The 20,983-nt window shown below is 44.5% G+C and overlaps 1 protein-coding gene and 1 long non-coding RNA gene across 3 annotated transcripts in view; one reads left to right on the top strand and one right to left on the bottom strand.

Annotated features, from left to right (window-relative positions):
• Positions 1-20,983, bottom strand: part of LOC310647894 — a 44,564-nt gene that overhangs the window by 4,089 nt on the left and 19,492 nt on the right. For both annotated transcript variants that reach the window (XR_014493977.1, XR_014493978.1), the window contains exons 3-4: positions 20,683-20,742; positions 5,097-5,280 (exon numbers count right to left, since the gene is read on the bottom strand). This is a non-coding gene — a long non-coding RNA (uncharacterized lncRNA). The remainder of the gene's footprint in view (positions 1-5,096; positions 5,281-20,682; positions 20,743-20,983) is intronic.
• UBE2J2 (ubiquitin conjugating enzyme E2 J2) lies at positions 7,286-15,112 on the top strand. Its single transcript, XM_083375447.1, has 7 exons — positions 7,286-7,499; positions 10,801-10,931; positions 11,606-11,646; positions 12,188-12,290; positions 13,121-13,259; positions 13,411-13,491; positions 14,083-15,112. Exons 2-7 carry the CDS (start codon positions 10,801-10,803, stop codon positions 14,368-14,370), a joined length of 783 nt encoding a protein of 260 aa, XP_083231573.1. The 5' UTR covers positions 7,286-7,499; the 3' UTR covers positions 14,371-15,112.

Below are 20,983 nucleotides of genomic sequence, written 5' to 3'. Positions count from 1 at the left end.
TCATGTACTTCGTGTACTTTAAAAAAAAACTTTACATATTTTATTTAGTTCAACAAATAACAAATAGTTAGAACAATCAATCAGCAGAACGACCTACCTCCAGAAGTTGTGGGTGCTCCAATACTGGTGGGTTTTTTTTTTAAAAGAAGAGATTGGAGAATCATTTGTCTGAAATGGTATCGGGTTCCCTGCTTGAGCAGGGGGTTGGACTAGAAGACCTCCAAGGTCCCTTCCAACTCTTGTTATTCTATTACTCTGAATACGTTGCCAAGATGAAAACGAGGTTCAAATTCTACAGCTTCAGAAAAAATGTCCAAATGGAACTTCCATGTGTAGGAGTAGTCTGCTTCTAGAATATCGGTTGTCGGGCAGAGACATAAGGTTATTGGCTCTCTGAGGCAACTACTGCAGGCTGGTAATTCAGCACAGCCGCTCGCGGTAGTAAATGAAGAAAGCAGTCTTTCTTTTTTCTTTTAAATCCTTTTAAGATGCCTGGCGCTTAGAGGGCAGCGCCTTTGTCGAGAGGACACTCCTTTCCTGTGGGCAAAGAAGTATTTCAGATGGCTCGGGAAAGCGGACACGTGTGCTTGTCCATGGACTCATGAAGCGGTTAACAAAAAAAATGCCCCCTGAAATGTGATCGCAATCAATTCATATTTGCTACCTATCCAAAGGATATTGTCGCCTTTATTGGCCAAGAGACAATCTCTTGTACTTAAGAAGAGAAAAAAGGGGCTAAAGTTTTGAGCCAAAGAGGAAGAAATCAGAAATGACTCGTCAGTTCTGGCCTTTGGGATGCTAGCTTTAGGCCTTAGATGCCTAGACTGGTGCTCTGAGAAGGGTGGAGAATTTCTTTTCAACTGCCAGTGCCAAAGTTCCAAGCTTGACCATAATATATCGATAAGCGCAGGCGTCAAACGTTGGAGAAGGGGGTGAAATTCCTTTACTGGAAACTGCTTGCGAGAATGAATATGGATAAGAGAGAATATTTGTAGCGTGGACTGGAGAGTTCTTGGTGCTCTGTGAGCTGGTTTTCTTGCAGACATTTCATTGCCAGACCAGGTAACATCATCAGGGCTAGTTGTGTATATAATAAGAGCAAATCCATTTCCCTATCTAGCACCGAGAAGCCCCGAAGAATGAATATGCTGAGAAAAGATGACTGAAGAAATTGGTTGAAGAAAAGTACACATTTTCACAGGCTTAAAAAAAAACCCTCTTGCAGATTGTTAGTAAGATGAGGTGTGTGTGTGTGTGTGTGTGTGTGTGTTTGGGGGGGCATCTTTCAGGCAACATGTTGGGCTGTCAAATCTCTTTTCCAGTCAAGGAAACAGTGAGCTCCTTGTGGCTTGGATGAAACAATCATTCTCAAACAAACAAGCAACACGAGACTGGAAGTGACACATCACACCTGCATCTCAGGTGGCAGGGAAATGCAAGCAACTGACCATGCAAATTATTCTCCGACCAGGCATTTAGAGTGCCATTGCAGACACACTTATGTATCATGTTCAGGTTCATGATACCCCCAAAGAGCTTGTCTGGAGGAATGAAAGCATCCTAGGAATGAAGCAAAAAAATATAAGCCTCCGTGGCTGGGGAAGCAGGTTAGGTTTCAGTACAGAAACAGCTCCAAGTCAGCTGGTGATTTGCTTCCGCAAATTCCATAAATGAGACTCAAGTTCCTCTAGGGAAGATGATTTTGGCTCAACCCAACTCTATCATCTCGCAGCACAGATCACTTGCCTCAAGCTGCTGCTGATATAGGTGATTATGGCAGGCCAAAGACGTACAGTACGTATAACTCTACGAATATACAGTATCTATAACTGGATAACTTCCAGTCCTGTAGCTCCTCACATGTTGAAGGGATTCCAGCCCACTGCCTGTGTCGACTCATTGACTGGTTCAGAGCTTCAGTACATGGAACAAGGTTATGGAGTTTTCTGGTGGCACTGTGTTTCAGCCTTTACTTTCTCTCCCTGCAGGTTCATGGAGAAATCCAGAAAGAATATTAGTTTTTAAAATATATAACTCCCTTTTGTTTCCAGGTTGCCTCCAAGAGAGCCTTCAGTGCTGAATTATAAATTACCACCTCAGTCAAAGTGCAGGTGAGGGAGAGGCTGCAAAGCATGATCCCTTGTGTCTTTCAGAAGAATTGCCTAAAAGGGCTGGAGAGAGTTAATCCCCTGTTCCACAAAGATGATTTAAACCAGGAAAAAGAGCCAGGTTTAGCCAACTGTATGTTGCAGGTTCTGACACCAGTATTATGTTTTTCATTGCTTCTTCCATCATACATACTCTGTTCGTTACACTTTGTTTGGTGAGATGGAGAAGCAGTCTCACTTACTCCATCCTGGCTGCATGGCCATTCATAGGCATGATGCTAACCAGAAGCGGTTTGGTTATTGTTGGCCAGAACAACTCGGGACCAGTCAGAGATCATTCTGCTTCACCATGTGCTCCTCTATACCTACAATCAGTCAGCTGGATTATGTTGGGACATAAAATTATTATTCTTTCAAAAGAGCTCCAGGGCCATGTCCAGAAATAGCCCATTTGACAGGCCCGAACATGTTTGCAACTTGCAGACCACTTGACAAGCAAATGGTAAAGACTGGAGATGTTAAGTCTTTCAGAATATGTAGGATTATCTTCCAACCAGGGGCAAATGTCCTGGACAAAAATAAGGGTTCTCAGCATCTGTACCCTGAAAGGCTTCCAAAGTTTTCCTGAACACCATTTCAGTAGGAAACTCAAAAAGATAGTTGTATCTTTTCATCCTATCTGTTGACCACTTGAAAGCATCTGGCTGGCATCTGACTGGCCTTAAAAACGAGTGCCAGACAAAATGACCTTTGCTCTGATGCCATCTGACACTTTCTTTAAACCCAGGTTCCCTTGCATATTCTTAGAACTATTCCTTCCTTAGTTCTGCTGACTCAGCTGATAACTAGACAAATATAAAGGGGCTCACAGTTTTGCGAATCTGATTCCTGATGCATCAAACCTGGAAAGCTCTCGATGACTCCAGCCATTCTTCAGAATTATGAAATGTTTTGATGAATTACGAAACACCATTCTGATTAACTCATTTACACTTGGACTTTTGCCTTATTTAAATATCCTGAAGTTTGGGTTCACCGTCACTTTTATCCCCTGGCCCCGTTCCTCTCTGTATTACGTAAGCTTGGTGCTCGAAAACGAAACAAAACAAAAGTAGGTGAAGGTTCTCCCACCAAATTTAATTATCCGTTCCAGTGAATTCAAAGCAATGTCTGTACATCAATCACTGCCACCGCCTCTGAATGTTATGCTCACAACAGTTCTGTAACAGAGGCTGAGACTAACCCGTTCAATATGGGGTTTTGAATGTATTGCTGGGATCCCCCCATCAGAAAAAAATATGTAGTTGATCTATTTTAATACCCAAGAGAGGATACCTGGTAGAAGTGCCAGCCTAGAAATGCAGATCTTAAGTACATTATATGGATATAGAAATAGATACAGGTAGTCCTCAATTTATGACTTAGTGTCCTTCTGAAGTTACAATGGACCTTCCCCAAAAGTACTTCTGACTCGATTTCGAAATTCCAGTGGACACACACACACACATCACAGTCATGTGGTTGCATTTTGGACACTTGGAAACCAGCTCACCTTTATGGCCATTTCCAGCATCATATAACTGTGTTTTTCCATGATGGCTGCAAGTCGAGAACTACTTGTAAAATAAATCTGCACTGCCAACAGCAATGGAACTTGGGCTGCCAGAATCCACCTCCTTCATAACATCAGAGCATAATGTCTAGAAATGATGCAAGGTTTTGTCTCCCTAAATTTTATAATTAATTACTTGAGTTCGGCGAAACTGTTCAGCCACTTTGGGATTAAACCATAATACTCCTGGCAGTCATTAGAACATGTTTTTTTGTTTAAGCTGAAAAGCAACAGTTACAATTCCTAATCATATACTTACCAAAAAAACAAACAAACAAAGAGAAATGCTTTGCAACACTATGTCCATTATAGACTGAGACTTTAGGGTATTATGATATCTTTGGAGGGCAACAGACTGGGAGAGATATCTTTATAACAGTTTTTGAAAGTTAATTCATGAGCACTTCAAAATAAAACTGGTGCTATTTCTAAAAGAACAAGGGTATACCGGCAGTCCTTGACTTATGACTATAATTGAGCCCAAAATTCCTGTTCCTAAGCGAGACACTTGCTAAGTGCCCTATTTTATGGCTTTTCTGGCCACAGTTGTTAAATGAATCACTGCGATTGTTAAATTAGTAACAGGGCTGTTAAGTGAACCTGGCTTTCCGAGGATTACTTGTATTGTTTCGTATCTTAGAGCTCATCTCCACACCGTGATTTGTGTGCATGCTAGAGATAAGCACCTTTCCTCTTTCTTTCAGCACTTAGACAACTTAAAATTCAGGATTGGCAGTTTCAGGATTTATACTAAGGCCCTACCCAAAAATTACCTTGAGAAGGGCCTGTTGAGGCAACTACCAGAAAAATCAAAGACTGGAGAGCTCTCCAGCTCCTGGGATGAGAACTTAAACATCCTCAAGAAAAGAAAAGTTCAGTTGCCTTTTGAAAAAACACTCCTGCCTTTTCCACCATGCCTAGGAATACACTAACATTGAAACGATTAGGAAACAACAAAACTGCATTACACCCTTCAGCAACCCAAGACGGTGGGGTGAGGAACTGTGCCACCTCATTAAAATAACATCGCTTCTCTTAGTTTTGCTCCCCATTTCTTTCAGCGGAGCAAACGCTAATGACCACTTAATGCACTTGTTTGGACTGGAAAAGACTTGGGATGTGGCGACTGGAAATATCTATGAGGGTGTCACTCAGTGAATACATATTTAGTTTTGATTTATTTAAATGTTTCGGTTAAAAATTTATTTCCACCAAAATCTGAGAAGCTGTTTTGCTGCGAGCTGATTCTTTTCAGTATGAAGAACCAGCAGACCAACGTTTAGATAGTCACAATTATAATCCATGAATTCCTCAGGAGTTGAGCTCAAACGGAAGGAGAATTTATCTCAGTTTAATTATAACGATGTTTTGCTTACCTTCAACTTTGACTCCATGTCAGCCGACTCTGCATCTGGAATGGATCCCTGAAGAAGGAAAGGACAAAATCCCAGGTTGTTTTCTGCCTTGGCAAAGTGTATCCATCCCCAAAATAGCCAGGCTGATCTGGAGAGTTTCGCCTTTCCTTTGAAGAGTGATGCCTGATCCTATAGTCTGATTAATCTGCATGCAGGAGAAGAAAACAAGACATGTTGAAATCTTTTTTTAAAATGAGCCCTAGCTGCCCTAGCGATGCACGTGGGATCACTTAATGGAAGTATTAAAATACCAGAGAAATGACTGTAACCTGTCAAGCAGCATTAGCTATCCCAAGGAGTGAGCTGGATAGTGGTGAGAAATAAGGCGTGTTCACCAAGCTACTTTGATGGATGCCTTTTCATCTTGACAGGTGATTGTCATACTAGGCCAGTGCAACTAAATGGGCCTCTTGTTGTAGAAAGGATGGTAAGTAAGTAGGTAGGTAAGTTTTCAGATAAGTGGGAAGGGACAGAGGGGCTGACTGCCTAAACTAATTGCTACCCATAGTGTCTCATGGTCCTGAGAAACAGGAGACCATGGGAAAGTAAAATAACCTCCCCTTGATTTTGTTTAGTACAGGTAGTCCTCGACTTATGATCACAATTGAGCTCAATTGCTAAGTAAAGCAGTTGTTACGTGAGTCATGCCATTTTATGACCTTTTCTGCCAGAGTTGTTAAGTGAATGATGTGGTCGTTAAGTGAATCTGGCTTTCCCCATTGCCTCTGCTCATCAGAAGCCTGCTGGGAAGGTCGTAAATGGTGATCACATGACCTTGGGGCAGGGCAACTATCTTAAATACATGCCAGTTGACAAATGCCAAAATTGTGATCACGTAACCATGGGGACGCTGCAACGGTCCGAAGTGTGAAAAATCATCGTAAGTCACTTTTTCCAATGCCACTGTAATTTCGAACAGTCATTAAACCAACAGTTGTAAGTCAAGGACTACCTATATAAGATGAAACAGAAAGATGGACAGGTCTTCAAGAATCTTTATGCCAACATACTATTTTAAAAAAGAGCATTCCTGGGATCCCTGCTATGCCTGTTTCTCGTCTTGGTCTACCTTGAAAGGCTGAAATTGTTAAAAGAAATCATAATGTAGTTCCTTCCTCCTTTCCAAAAATAATAAAAACTCAGTTTTCATAATTCCTTTTCATGCCCAAAATATTCCTATTAATTTGCCGTTTAGAATATTTTCTCTTTTTCTTACAGAAAACTAGAAAGCAATACAGCCCATTGTGTTCTTTCTCTATAGAAGCCTTTGAAAATTGAAGCTTTTAAGATGCACTGGCACACAATAATATGCATATTATTTCACTCAGATTTACATTCTCCTCTAATCAATTGGCTCTGGGCACGTTCAACCACCCCATACATATCTTTACTTTATGTACTTTATAAGCCCCCCATTGGGGTTTTATATTTTTCAGGGATCAAATTTAATTATTTTTAATTGTTTTTAACTTTTGTATTGTATTGACGTTTTTAAATTCCTTGTAAACCGCCCTGAGTCCCACGGGAAAAGGGCGGTATATAAATTCAATAAACTTAAACTTAATATTCCCTATATGTTTCTATTTTCTATTGAATTTTGTTTTCTTATTTCTATGCAAAATGGAGTTACGGTGTTCAGTTTACTTGTTACCTGCTATCCAATTATTAAAAAAAAGTTTGAAAAAGATGGTCTGAGGGAGCACAAGCACCTTCAAGTAAAATAGGTATTTGTCACTGCGTATTTTCTGGCTGTGGGCGTCGAAAAGATTCATTGCTACAAATCCTAGGCATTAAATATAGAGGGTAAAGCTTTGTCTTCCTCCATAGCATGGCGCTGTTCATCCTGGGCGCATCCCCGTGCGGTTTCCACGGCAACGGGCCGAAAGCGCGGGAAAAGGACCAAAGCGTCTCGAGCGGCCGCGCAAGCGCACACTAGCGTTCCCACGACTAAGAGGCGGGTAGATTGCTCCGCCTTGGAAAAACTGAGCGGCTCATTCATTCCATGTACGACAAAGGGCGGAGCCAATGCGTCACGCGCTGGGCGTCCCTCTAGCCCGCCCTCTGCGGAGCTCTATGGCAACTCGCCTTAAGCTTCCTTCCCTCGGTTTCTCCATCCTGGCCATCGTCAGGCCTCCCGGAAGTGCCCTTCCCTCCCGCCGGAATCGGAAGTGGCGAGAAGCAGGGAAGCCGGCCTCTAGTTGGGCCTGCCCTGGGCGGCCATCTTGGAGGGTCGCGGTGGCCGCAGTTGGGGGAGCCGCGTCGGAAGGAGACAGGGCGCCGCCGCCGGGTTGAGAAGCGGACTCCGGCGCCAGCTGCCCTCCTTCCCCGGCCCCGAGCCGGAGGATCCGAGCCTAGCAAAGAGAGGTAAGGTCTCGGCGCCGGGAGGCCCTTTGTTATTGAGTGCAGGGACTACCGGCCCCATGGTGCTGGTCAGCCTGAGCTGCCTTAGCAAGGCCGGGGACGGGAATCTTTCCCTCTTCCTCGCTCTCCTCCGGCGGGGGGTTTGGGGCTGATCGTCCGGGGTGGTGGCCGAGATCAGCTAAAAGAGGGGAATCCCGGACCCGGGTCGGGCAGGTTGTGTGAATGCAGCCGGGCGGGGCTCCTGATAGGGGAGCCCGAACACGTGGAGTCAAAACCCCACCCTCTTCCCTTTCGCACTCGGGGAACCGCAGCTTCGGTTTTGCTAGCTGGCCTTCCGGGTTGCTGACTTCCCCGCCCCGGGGACATCTCTGCCGAGAGGCAGACGCTGAAACTCCCCTCCCCATAATCCCCGGCTAACAGCTGGGGCTTTTGGGAGTTGTGTTCCAGGGTAATCCATGTGCTGGCCTCAGACTAGCATCTGGGGTGGCAGGGATGGGGGTCACTTGGCAAAAGCGGAGGGTAAGGTGAGTGGTCTTGTCTTGACATATTGTGCTTAATAAACTTAAGCTGGAGATTTTGCTTTAGTCGTGGCTCAGCTAAGCTATTGTGGCTTACTCACTGAACTATCTCTAATTGATTTATTTGACTTACACGCCTCCCGACTCGCACAATAACTTCCGGCGGCTCACGGTGGTTGCGTAGAAACAGGAAAACCAAAGGATTCAAAACAAAAGCCAACAAGCATCTGCAACCCAAGAACAGAACGGTAGAGCAACAAAGTAAAGGGAAACCACACAACGGAGGCCACCTATTGTGCGGTCCATTCAAGAGCCTTTCATCCTGGATAGGTTCGCTCTATCCCGGTGATCGGGGAAGAATGCCACTTTTAGGCTCCTGCCAAGAGGTGACACTGTTTCAGAGAAGGGGACCCGAAGCCAGAGCTCACCGGATGAGCTGGGAGGGTTGGAGACAGGCAGCAACCTGGCCTTGGGCCACGAAGGGCTTCACTGAATATTAAATCTCAATCGTGAACTGGCCAATGGCTAGGGGGCCTGTGGAACTCGCAGTACGCAAGTGTTACGTGTGTACCAAGGGGCCGCTATAATTAGTTGCACTGCTGCATTCTGGGTGGCTTTCGAGGGCCTTCCCATATTCAGATCACGAGTGACCACAAGCAGGCCCTGGGAACAGGCACAACTGGCACACCAGATAGACCAGTGCAACTGGTAGACTAGCCGCAACCGCCCTGTGGTTCTGCCCCAGCAGATGCCCAAGATTGAAGATCCCTAAACTGCATCTCGGTTCGGATTGTGGGGGTTCTACCCCATGCAGAAGTACCGTAGGAGAATCCCCAGAACGCAGCGAACTCAAAACTTGCAGCTGTTTCGGGTTGAGCCAAAGCTTATTTCTCACTACCCAGATTCCCCACAGTCTTCAGTCACTAGGAAAGAATCTGAAGTTCGCCTCGGGTGGAGTTGTATTCCTGATTTTCATTGACTTGGTAATAAGACATTCAACACAGTCTAAAGCAGTTTCTGAAAGGTGTAGATTGTCCCAGTTAATAGCTGCAAATACATTTTGTCTGGTGTAACCTTGTTTAACCTTTGATAAACAAAGGAAATGCTTTCCTCCTCCATCTGGGTCACCATTCCAGCCTGGCTGTCACATTGGGCCTGGTGCCGTCTCGTTTGTCCCCAGCCTCTGCCCTTTGAGAGAGACCAGTTCTCTTTCTGGAAAAGCTATCAAAACTTAGAATTAAGGAGAAATTTCCTGATAGTTAGAACAATTAATCAGTGGAATGACTTGCCTCCAGAGGTTGTGGATGTTCCAACACGGAGGTTTTTTTTAAAGAAGAGATTGGATGACCATTTATCTAAAAGGATGGACTAGAAGACCTCCAAGGTCCCTTCCAACTCTGCTTGTTTGGTTGGAAGAAGGTCATGACTTCCTTGTTAGATTAGACCAGTAGCAGAGAACTGCAGAAATGAGAAGTGGGGAGGAAGTGCCGGGTGCCCCAGATTAACTCGACCTACCAGTGTGATGGAGTAATCCCAAATTATTTTCTTGCAAAACACAATAGGCCCTCTTTAAGGAATTCTCCATTTCTCACAAGGAAAATGATTTTGTGGAATTAAGCCAAGCCTCTATTTAACAAGGCAGGCTTTTTCTTTTTGCGGAAAACCTCCCCACCACTAATAGTCCAAGAATCCTGTTATCGGAAATTAAACTGGCAGGCTTTTTGTGCCAGGGAAGAGAATTAATACATTTTTTTTATTTATTCAGGGCGTGTTTGTATCTAAGCACAGTAGAGTTTCTTCCTTCCCCTAACAGTCCTGTGAGACTGACTTTGCTTCCTAGAGTCTACCCCAGCTCCCTTGTGACCTCCAGATTTAGTATTTGTATTTATGATTCAGCTATACCTAAGCAAAGAACTGGTGAGATGAACTGGATTTTGCCTTCCGCCGTCCTTAGTCAACAAGGTCATCATGGAATTTCCTAGCTTGGTAATTCTGGAAGGTACCTGGGTGAGGTGCGAATTGATCAAGGCAAAAGTGGAAAGCAAACAGATTTGGGGCAAGTTCCATACAAAGTTGGAATGGTATTTGGATCCAGTTTGCAAGCGTAGAACAGTGATGGAGAGGAGGATTATGTAACAGGGATGAAGAAGAGCTCAGTGTGTTTAAACCGGAAGGGCTTTTAAGGGTTTTATCCAAATGAGGCTCTTAGGTGGCTCCTGGATGAGGGGAGCGAATTATTTTTTATGACTATTACCCTGGTTGGAGGGAAATTGTTTTTAGGACCGTTTTCTGATTAGAAGGATCAATCAAATTGATTGACTGATTAGAAGGAAATCATTCGTATGACTTGTCCTGATTAGGTTAGCACTGTCAACTCTGACACGAGGCTGTTTTTAGAGTTTCCTAGCTTGCAACAGTTATTCCAATAGAACGGTTAAAAGGTGAATTTCCCCTCTCTTCCTTTGCATTTTTTTAAAAAAAATCCTGCGATTGCTTTGGTCAGACTTTGGACCCTTATTTGTACGATCTTTCGCTGAAACATGTGAAGCCTCTTCACATGTAGGTTGTGTGAAGGTGGGCAGAGCCCTATGTAACTTTGAAAACTCAGCCTGGCTGTGTTAGGCAAAAATTAGAATGGGGGCAGTGGAGCTAGAATGGCAGCAATTAAAACTTTTTATTTCCCCTGGCCGCTTTGAGGCTTCTGCTGTTGGCTTCTCTTGAGCTTGTGGAGCCTAACATTCTTTGAATTGGTTGCTCAATTAGCCGTTTCCCCTCTCTGCCTCCAGATGAGCAACTCCAGCAACAAGCGCGCCCCTACCACGGCCACCCAGCGACTCAAACAGGACTATCTGCGCATCAAAAAAGATCCAGTGCCTTATATTTGTGCTGAGCCTTTGCCATCCAATATCCTTGAGTGGTAAGAATTGGGGGGGGGGTGCTGAACTTGAAAGGCATCAGAGATTGAACCTCCTTAAGACAAGAATGGAAGGAAAGTAGTAGCCAAGTACAGCCTGTGGCCTATTCAGAATTGGGCTGCATGGGTGGCTAGCAGCAGCAGCACACGCATGCACGCAGCTCAACTTGTGCGAGCAGCGAGCTGGCAGACACTGGCACACATGTGTGCCAGCACACCGCTCATGCAAGGGCTGCACGCACACGGGACCCAGTTCCCCTCCCCGCACTGCCAAGCCGCAAAGGTCAGCGAGCGCTGCTCTAGAGGCTAAAATTCCTGATCTGGCTCCCTTTTCCCATAATCTCACCAGCCACTTAGTATCTTTCACACTGTTGGAAGTTGGGAGTATTACTTCACAGTGCTTTTTGAAAGACATCTCTTCCACTAATGTTGAAATTTGCAGATCCATCCGCAGATCTGCCGAGAAGAAACTGGGAAGCAGACATGATAAAACGGCAGTCAGAAATAAAACAGCGAAATTTAGAAATAAGGCTCTGATCTTTTCCGTGGGCATCGGGTGCAACAGAGCAGATTTCCATCTGGGGATTCTTCTGAAAGGACAGGAGACCCTCGTTCCTCACTTCTACGTTCAAAAATATGACATGGTGTAATATACTTTTGTTTCTTTGTTTTCGTAGGCATTATGTTGTACGAGGACCTGAAATGACACCCTATGAAGGTAAAACATAGTTTAGCAGCATGAGCCTTCCTCGTGGAGAAGCCGTTTGTTGAGAACATCACCCACATGAGTTTTAGTCTTGCTTGGAAACAGAGTTCTGGAGCTTTTTTTTTCCCCCTGTTCTTTTTGTTTGCTATTTTTATATCCGTGTGTGTTTGTTGTATATATCATAGAATCCTATGCAGTGGGTCAGGAAGCATCAACTTCCCAAGTTTATTTCCAGGAATGTTTGTAGATAGATGCCAGATGAGATTCAGATGCTTGTTGAGAGAATGAAAAGGGCGATGGGCTGGAATCTAGAAGTGCTAGCATTGGAGGAGGATAAAGGAGATAGCCAAAGTAATTCATCAGGCAGGACTTGTTTTATCTACATATTTCAGAGGACTTTCTCCTTTCCCTCAAGTTGCTTGTAACAAAAAAGGCCCCACAGCTAAATCCAGAAGTTCTCTCCTCAAACGGTTCAGTAACTCCTTTGGACAACATGATTTGCTGTGAATTTTTTTTAAAAAAAGCTTCTCTTTTCTCGCTGTTCCTGTTTTAGGTGGCTACTACCACGGGAAGTTAATTTTTCCCAGAGAATTTCCTTTTAAACCTCCTAGTATTTATATGATCACACCAAATGGAAGATTTAAATGCAATACAAGGTAAGATCTTTGCTTAATATTTCCTGGTCTTTTCTTGGCCGGTGATTTGAAAGCGTACCTTTCCCCTCTCGCTGTTAAGGATACGAGAAATATTCCACTCGAGAAGTCTTGAGCTTGTGGTACCATGTTTTGAAGCAAACCAGCATCTTCGCTTTGAATGCGATTGCTTCAGCCCTGCTTCTCAGTTGTCTTGGATGTAGAGTTAGCACTCCAATTGACCCACAGGTTTCTGTTGCTAAGCTGGGCAGTTGTTAAGTGAGTTTTGCTCCGTTTTTTGACCGTTGTCGTCGTCAAGCAAAAACGCTGCAGTTGTTAAATCACGCGGTTGCTAAGTGAATCTGGCTTCCCTGTTAATTTGCTTGTCGAAAGGTAGCTAGAAATGGATCCCAAATGGTGTTATCAGATGAACCGGGACAGTGCAGCCGCCATAATTAACGTGCCAAATGCTTGAATTTTGATCACATGACTGGGGATGCGGCGACATTGGTACGGGTGAAAAACTATCCTAAGTCACTTTGGTAACTTCGAACGGTCACTAAACGAATGGTTGTAAGTCAGGAACTACCTGTACCTTGGTTTTTACTTCCGTGTGCCGCAGGATGCTGGTTTTCCTCCGTGATACCTTCCAGCGGGCTCTGGGAGATCACGCCAGGAAGGGTAATTCAGACACGTCTGGAAGCACTAAGGCTTTCCCCCAGGCCGGTAGGGACAGTTCAGTGAAGGAACCTCCGGTTTTGCCTAATTTGCTTAAGAACAGTGGAAGTGTTCATTGCATCCAAAGAAATCTTGTCCTGGTAAACGTGCTCTGTCTCTCTGCTTTTGTTTTGTAGGTTGTGTCTTTCCATTACTGATTTCCACCCTGACACATGGAACCCAGCTTGGTCAGTCTCCACAATCTTGACAGGCCTTCTTAGTTTTATGGTTGAAAAAGGGCCTACTCTGGGCAGTATAGAAACAACAGAATTTACGGTGAGTCTCTATTGCTGACTGCCATTTCGTCACGGCCGATTAAAAATCGTCCGCAAAGGAATCCACAGGGAGAGAGATGGGACTCTTGATTTCATGTCCGTTCAAATATTAATGCCAGGCTGACTTTTCTCTTCTCTTCTTGCCCCGTCAGAAGAGGCAACTGGCTTCGCAGAGTTTAGAATTTAACGTAAAAGACAAGGTCTTTTGTGAATTGTTTCCTGACATGGTGGAGGTAAGTGACAGGCTAGTCTTTTCCTTGAGCGATATCTCCAATTATGGGTTTTGTTGTTTCTTAATTACACTGGGTCATTTTTTTGATTTGGAGATGTCCACCACTCCAGGGCAACATTTGCTTCACCTAGAAATCCAGCCATTCTTGTGAAAAGGCTCTTGTTCTATCACAACCTGAGCCCATTTCCAGCCTCATCTTACTGTCTGTGGCTTGCTTGTGAGCAATAATCCCATTAGAGAATGAGCATGAGCATCTCAAAACCGTTTCCGTTCTGCAGGCTTAACCATAAGCGTTATTCTGATAATCAAGCTGGGTTTTCAGACTATAGTGGAAGTCTCTTTGGTTTGGGAACCTTCCACCCTCATAAAGAAGAGCTCGTCATAGGGGAAAATCTAAGACCTTGAGTTTTGCCAAAAAAAAAAATAGGAGCTTCCCATCTGAAAGCTGAAAAGGTTTAGTTCAAACCCAGAATGGTGAAACTAGTTGGATCTTGAATAGACTTTGGTTTGCTTGATTGAAAGAATTTCAACGTGGCGTGGCCTCCATTTGATCACTTCCTGCTGTCTTTCCTGCCCTTTTTGGCTTCTCCAGGAAATCAAGCAGAAACAGAAGGCACGAGACGATCTCCACAGCCGGCCAACGACTCTGCCACTTCCGGATGTCATCCCTGACGGGGAAGCTCATCACGGCCAGAACGGCCTGCCAATTCTTAACGGGCACGCGCCTTTGGCTGCAGCTAACAACCCTCTTGGCCTCCAGCAAGCTAACCGCCATCATGGACTCCTGGGTGGAGCTTTGGCGAACTTGTTCGTTATAGTGGGCTTTGCGGCTTTTGCGTATACAGTGAAGTATGTCTTGAGGAGCATTGCGCAGGAATGAGACGCTCTGGAGTTCTCCTTCTCCTTCCAAGTCTGGGTTCTGAGACCAAAATAACAGTAGTGGCAAGAAGGAAACAAAACATTTGGGACTCTGTGGGTCTCGTACTCCCGACTGTGGGACTAACTGCTGTGATGTGTACAGGGTTGTTTTTTTTTTTAATTACTGGTTTGGCTCATGGAATTAGTTTTGTTGGAGGGGAGGGAAAACCCTGTTGGGGATTGAGAAGGATGTGATGGGATGGAGCATGGAAGAGGACAAACACACTGTCACAAGAAAGAAGAAAGAGAAAAAAAATCCCTTTCTGAAACAGGTAAATTGTAGGATCCAAATTTACCGGCCTGCAAAATCCCTGTGTTTCTTTTTTTTTCTTTTTCCCCAGAGCATCCTGAATCAGTTCTTACATCTCGGGAGTTTTTGAGAAGCATCCATTTTTAAGGCAACATGGGATTTTTGGCGATAGGAAGATGGAGTGGGAGAGCACGCGTGTTTTTAATACGGATGGGTAGATCTCCCAGAAAAGCGGAGGAGGAAGAGGGTAGAGGAATAAGGAGCACTCTCGTTTCCTTAAGAGACCCTCTTAGATCACCTCGCTTGACGTGCTGGTGTTTGCTACTGCACAGGTTCCCGAACGGAGCAGATGTTTGTATGAACACTAGATCCTCGAGGCAGCGTTTTGCATACCAAGCTTGCCCGATGCTGGAGAGTGAATTTACAGTTCTTTCAAAATAAAGTTTGGACTGAGGTTGAGCGTAAAGCTTTTTGAGCCACCCCACAAAGTTAGGAGTGTTGGTGCTAACAGAGACGGCCTGGGTTATCGCAAAAGAGAAAACTTTTCCACTCTCCCACGCCACCACAAGGGTACAGCGGCCCCGAGTAACATAGTGTGTTTTAAAGCAGGCACATTCTTTCCCCAACTCATCTCGATGTACATTTTTTTCTTCTTTTAATTCTGGCCCAATAAAACGTGCCCAATTGATCTTTAAAGAGAGAGACATGATGATGGCCAAGTCTTGCATCAGCTTTTGTTGGCCTTTTGATCAGCATTTTTTTTTAAAAAAATGTAAAAGCTTGATGTTCTGTGTTCTTTTCTTTCAAAAGGACCCTGTTTGATGACTTGAGGTTACAATCATGTTACGTTTTATAATTCATCTCCAGGTTTTGCTGCTAAGGAGAAGGGAAATGAATCAGTCAAGCCTCAGGCAGGATGGTTTGGGAAGGATTACCCGTCCTTCCCCTCCCCATTAGTGCTATGCTTTGTCTTGCAGTTAATCAGCTCCAGTTGAAGGTATCTTTCTAAAGCAGGGGTCTTCAAACTTGTCCCTTTTATGACTTGTGGACTTCAACTCCCAGAATTCCTTAGCCAGCGTTCCTGGCTGAGGAATTCTGGGGGTTGAAGTCCACAAGTCATAAAAGGGCCACGTTTGAAGACCCCTGTTCTAAAGCAAGGATCACTCAACAGCCAAGTTAAAACAGATAAATGGGGGGGTGGGGGAAGCTACTTATTCTCAACCAGAACAGCAGGACCTTTACATTCCCCATTCTGGGGCAGGGAAAGAACCCCCCCCCCCCAGTTTTGCTTCTGGGATTAGTGGGATGTTTTACCCATCCAGCTTAGCTGGCTGGCTTAGGGTTACTGACACACCGGAGACCTGAACAGTTTGAATTAACTGCTAAAATAAATAATCTTCCCATAGCCAAAACCAAAGAAAAATAGGGGGGGGGGAAACAACCTAAGCCCAACCCATTCAGCGTGGTTTTCCTCTTATTAGACCCCCTCCATTGGAATTGCCAAGGTTGAAAGAACCCTGTGTTGCTAAGTATGACTTTTTAAGCTTTCCCTTTGTTCAGAGGTATTTTAAAGATGAGATTTCTGCTTTTTGGTTAAATTTTATTCCCTTTTTTTTGTATAGTTTTTTTTTCCCTGGAACCCATACACAAAACAAATTGGAAATGTTGACCTTATGAAATGATATGGAGTATTGACTGGGGAAGAGCAACCAGAAAGGATTAATTAAATCCATAAGCTGTTGAAACTTAAGATGAAGAGTGACTATGTGCTTCTGACCAATTTCTCCGCCAGTAGGTGTAACTCTCCCAATAGCTCTATCAGTGAACAAACTCTTGAAATCTCATCGTCGGCGTATGAATGGGAGAGAGGACTACAATAGAAAATAATTGTAAGAAAGCCTCGGTATGCCAGACGCTATTGTGGATTACATCTCCCATCATCCCTGGGCAACAGGGATCTAGGACAAATTGGGGCTAGGGTATTTGGGGAGACTGGGTTAAAATACATATTTCCATTTTTAGAAATACTTCAGGGATTGTGTGACAGTCTCCCAATTCTCTTGTCTTTTGATGAAATTTTGTTTGTGATTTTTTCCCCTTTATTTCTTCAGCTTGGTCCATGTTTTGCGCCCGCGGTTATCACAAGGTCTTAATGTACATATTCACGCAAAGGCATTTCTTTCTACTTGAAAAAAGAAGCTTAGGTCGCGTTCTTTATAGTACCTTAAGGGGGGGGGGTGGGAAAGAGGCTGGCTCCGTGCACGTGACTTGGTTCACTTGTGGGGCTAAGCTTGGGTTTGTCTAACCGTAGTTTGTTGAATAAATCACTGTCTTGAGTTCACTTGTGCTCAATTGGGTGTGGTGGCTTATAGGCTGCACTGATGGAGTTCACACACGTGTTTGACTTCCACGTGAAAGAGCTAGCTTAAATCGGCTTCATGAATTAATTGGCTTGGAGGAAGGATCTTTGTAGACTCCTGGAAGTATAGTGGACCAGACTGGGAAGTTGAAACAGATGCCAGGAGAAAACAGGGACAACCCCACCACCTGTTGCTGCCAAGGAGTTACATTAGTTGAAGTACCTTTTTTTCATGAAGGACCTCTAGCTGAGAAGAAATGGGGCTGCTTTGGATCACGTACACATTGATGCCGCAACAGAGGCTTCTGCTTTATTATTATTTTTTGTTATTTTTTTGGATAGGCTTAGATTCTTAGGCCTGGTGGCAACTTGAGAAAAGATGAACAAATGATCCTGAGACACAGAGAAGCCAGTGGCTTTCCCTATTTGTGTAGGCTTCACCTTAATGCACGCTGGATACAGGTAATTTCAACTGTAAGATAATAGTTTATCCAGCAGGTGTCGCTACGACATCAACGTTAAGACAAATGGCAGGTAAGCCATGGTCTAAGTACAGGAGTTTCAGTGGGGATGAACTGAGTCAAATCTTGGTCACATCCTCCTCCTTAAGGGAGAAACCCTAATCGTGCAGGCCTAGAATTGTGAGAGCCGCCACAAATACGAGGAACGGGAGGGAAAAACCAATGTTTGCAATCACGTTTTCAGGAAAAAGTGAAAACTCCTCTGGTTCAACACAGCTCCAATGGTGACTGTTGGATGCAACCTGGCGATTGCCTGGTGGTTCCTTATCCAACTACTAACCAGACCTCGCTCCATTTCTGGCCCCTCCCTACTGAGACTAAATATCAATCATAAAGAGACAATTCTGAGAGAAGACAGGCCAAGACATCTCTTGACTATCCACTGATCCAAATGGCTGGGCTAAAATCAAGCCGTCCGTTTAAAACCAGCCCTGTTAACCACTTACAGAACCGTACTGGAACTACGTAATAGTTAATAGCCCGTCTCTCTTCACGCTGTATCTTTTTTCCTTCTTTCCCCCCCCCCCCACAACTCCCCATCCAAAAAAACCCCACAAACCCCTATCTTGCATTCCTTGCAAACTATGCTGGCAACCATTCTTTGTTAATAATATTTAACTTGCTTTGGCGTCGCCTCGCACTTAAAGCTCTGTTCGGGTTAGCTGCAGACGGGCTGCGAATCTGTGGGGGGGGGACTTGATGACATGTTAATAGGACTATCTGTCATACGGCAGCTCAGCAGCCTAGACAGTTCTGCAGACCGTGGCAAAGGCAAGTTTTTCTTGTGGTTGCGTTTCACTCCTTCCTGCCTTCATTACTTATCCCCCCCCCTTCACATTGCAGAGGCTTGCGTGCGTGTCTGGAGTGGAGCCTTTGGAGTGCATGGCATTGCAACGCAGATATGGTGCCAAACAGAACCACCTCTTCAACTGGGAAAAATGTGTGTGTTTTTTAAAATAAAGCTGTCATTGTATTTTGCCTTCCCCCCCCCCTAGCTTCAGATGGCTCTCTGCGCATGCAGTCGTTGGTTTAAGAACCCACAAATTAAAAGCCCTCTGGGAGTGGCTGTCTTCAAAACAGCCTGGACAGAACGGAAGAGTGGGCTGAAAATCCTCAAATGAAATTCTCTGAATCGATACTCACTCCCACCTGATTGGGGAAGATGTTTTTTTGGGGAAAAATAATAATCAAAATTGCGGTTTATGGGGATCTGGGCATATAATTGGGAAGGAAGAAATGGCTTGTTCTACTTGTAATGGACCTTTCAACAACGCTGTAGCAAGCAACGGATTTGAAGGCGACAAAATAAAAGACAAACCTTTTACAACTACAAAAAAAATGCAACTTGCTAATTAAAACCAGCCCGTTTACAGCAAAACACATTGAAGTGCAATCCCAGGCCTTAAAAAAATCTTGTTGATAAAAGCAGCCAATTAACTAAAGACCTGATAAGCAATTAAAATGTGAAAGTCTGTGTGCCACCTCTCTCTGGCTAAGGAAGAAAGTTTGCAGCGTTATCTAGCTAATACAATGCCAGATGATTGGCGGCCGACAAGCAAAAGAGCAGCACAACAAGGTTTTAAAAAGTTTGGCTCAATTTGGGGAGAACAAATTAGGATAGTTCCCTTTGGATGTCGCCTGAATGGAATCCTCAACCTTAAGCAGGATGGAGAACTCAATCTGGGTATTGAGGGAGACAGATGGGTGGTTTCTGGATGTGATAAATACAGGTAGGCCTCGATTTACGACCACAGCGGGGCCCAAAATTTATGTTGCTAAGCGAAACAGTTCTTGAGTTTTGCCCCATTTTGCCACCTTTCTTGCCAGTTGTTTCAAGTGAATCACTGCAGTTGTTAAGTTAGTCACGCGGTTGTTAAGTGAATCTGGCTTCACCCCCTTGACTTTGCTTGTCAGAAGGTCGCAAAAGGGGATCGCGTGACCCGGGGACGCTGCAACCGTCCTAAATATGAGTCAGTTGCCAAACATCTGAATTTTGATCGCGTGTCCCTGGGGATGCCGCAATGGTCGTGAGTGTGAAAAAACGGTCATAAGTCACTTTTTTTGGTGCCGTTGCAACTTTGGTCAATGAACTGTTGTAAGTCAAGGACTGTGCATGTAAAACCTACGTGGCCGCCACCAGCTTCGCTTTTATTCTGACAGCACTTTTGCCGAAAGGTTTTCTGGAAGGCTAGGAAAAAAACGAACAGCCTCTTGTCTTTGTCCTGGGTTTCAAAATACTGAGATGGATTGGGTTGCCCACACTGGGGGAAAAAAAATGCTGGGTTAAAGTACAGGTAGTCCTTGACTTACCACAACTGAGGCCAAAGCGTTCGTTGCTAAGTGAGGCGGCAGTTAAGCGCTTCATTTTACGACCTCTTTTTGCCCCAGTTGCAACTGTCATAAATACATGCCGGTTTCCAAGTGCCTGGATTTCGATTATTTATTTATTTTATTTATTTAGTTACATTTATATACCGCCCTATTCCCTGAGGACTCAGGGCGGTTTACAGGGAATTAAAAAATCCACCATACAAAAGTTAAAAAACCAAATTAAAAAATATTAAATTGACCCTGTATACTTAAAACCCCAATTAAAAATTTCTCCTCAGCCTGGGCCTGAGAGCTCAAAGAGCCAGGTCTTCAGGCCCCGGCGGAATGCTTGGAGGTCGGGGGCAGTGACCGTGAGGACGCTCCGACGGTCATAAGTGTGGAAAGCGGTCCTTAAGGCGCTTTCTTCAGTGCCATTGTGACTTTGACCAGTCACTAAACCAACGGTTGTAGGCCGAGGATTACCTGTATATCTTTCTAGGAATGCTCTTTTGCTTGCTTAGTCTCTACCCACAATGGTGCTTCATAAACTGACGGAACGAATTTTCCTGAGGATGTGCGGATGTACCCTACTTTGCAAGCTTGAATAGATCATTGACCAGCTTCACCAAGAAAGACGAGCCAGTTGCTGGCTCTTAGCCTGGAAGCCTTCATTATTATTACCTACATGCTTTAAGCTGAACGGGCAATCGTCTCTCTAGTTCTGGGTTGCCAGTGTGACATAGTCTGCAATAAGCTAAGATTGCAGACATCCAGGGTCAAGTGCTTCTTGGGCTGAGAAACCCACTGTGGGGGCTTTTTGCCAGCCTAGCCTACCTTAGGGGTGGAGGTCTTCCATAGGCTGCCTTGCATTTTCCCGATCCTTCCGAAGGCGATCTGTAAATGCAACAAGTACACCAGTGAAAGCGGGTCCCCCAACAGCCACATAATATACTGCTGCCTCCTCGGCTAAAGAGAGGCAAATTTTGTGAGCTGGAAAGGAAGAGGATCTGCAAAAGGCCAAACAAGAGACACCGGGCGGGGAAAGAAGTTAGTAGTGATTTAAATCTCTTTGGCACAGGGGTTAAGAGTCCGCTGGCTTCTCCTGACAGTCTCCCCTTAATAGGAATGCAAGAAA

Source organism: Vipera ursinii (assembly GCF_947247035.1).
Source record: "Vipera ursinii genome assembly, chromosome: 17".
NCBI classification, from domain to species: Eukaryota; Metazoa; Chordata; class Lepidosauria; order Squamata; family Viperidae; genus Vipera; species Vipera ursinii.
This window is presented reverse-complemented; position numbering and strand designations above follow the sequence as displayed.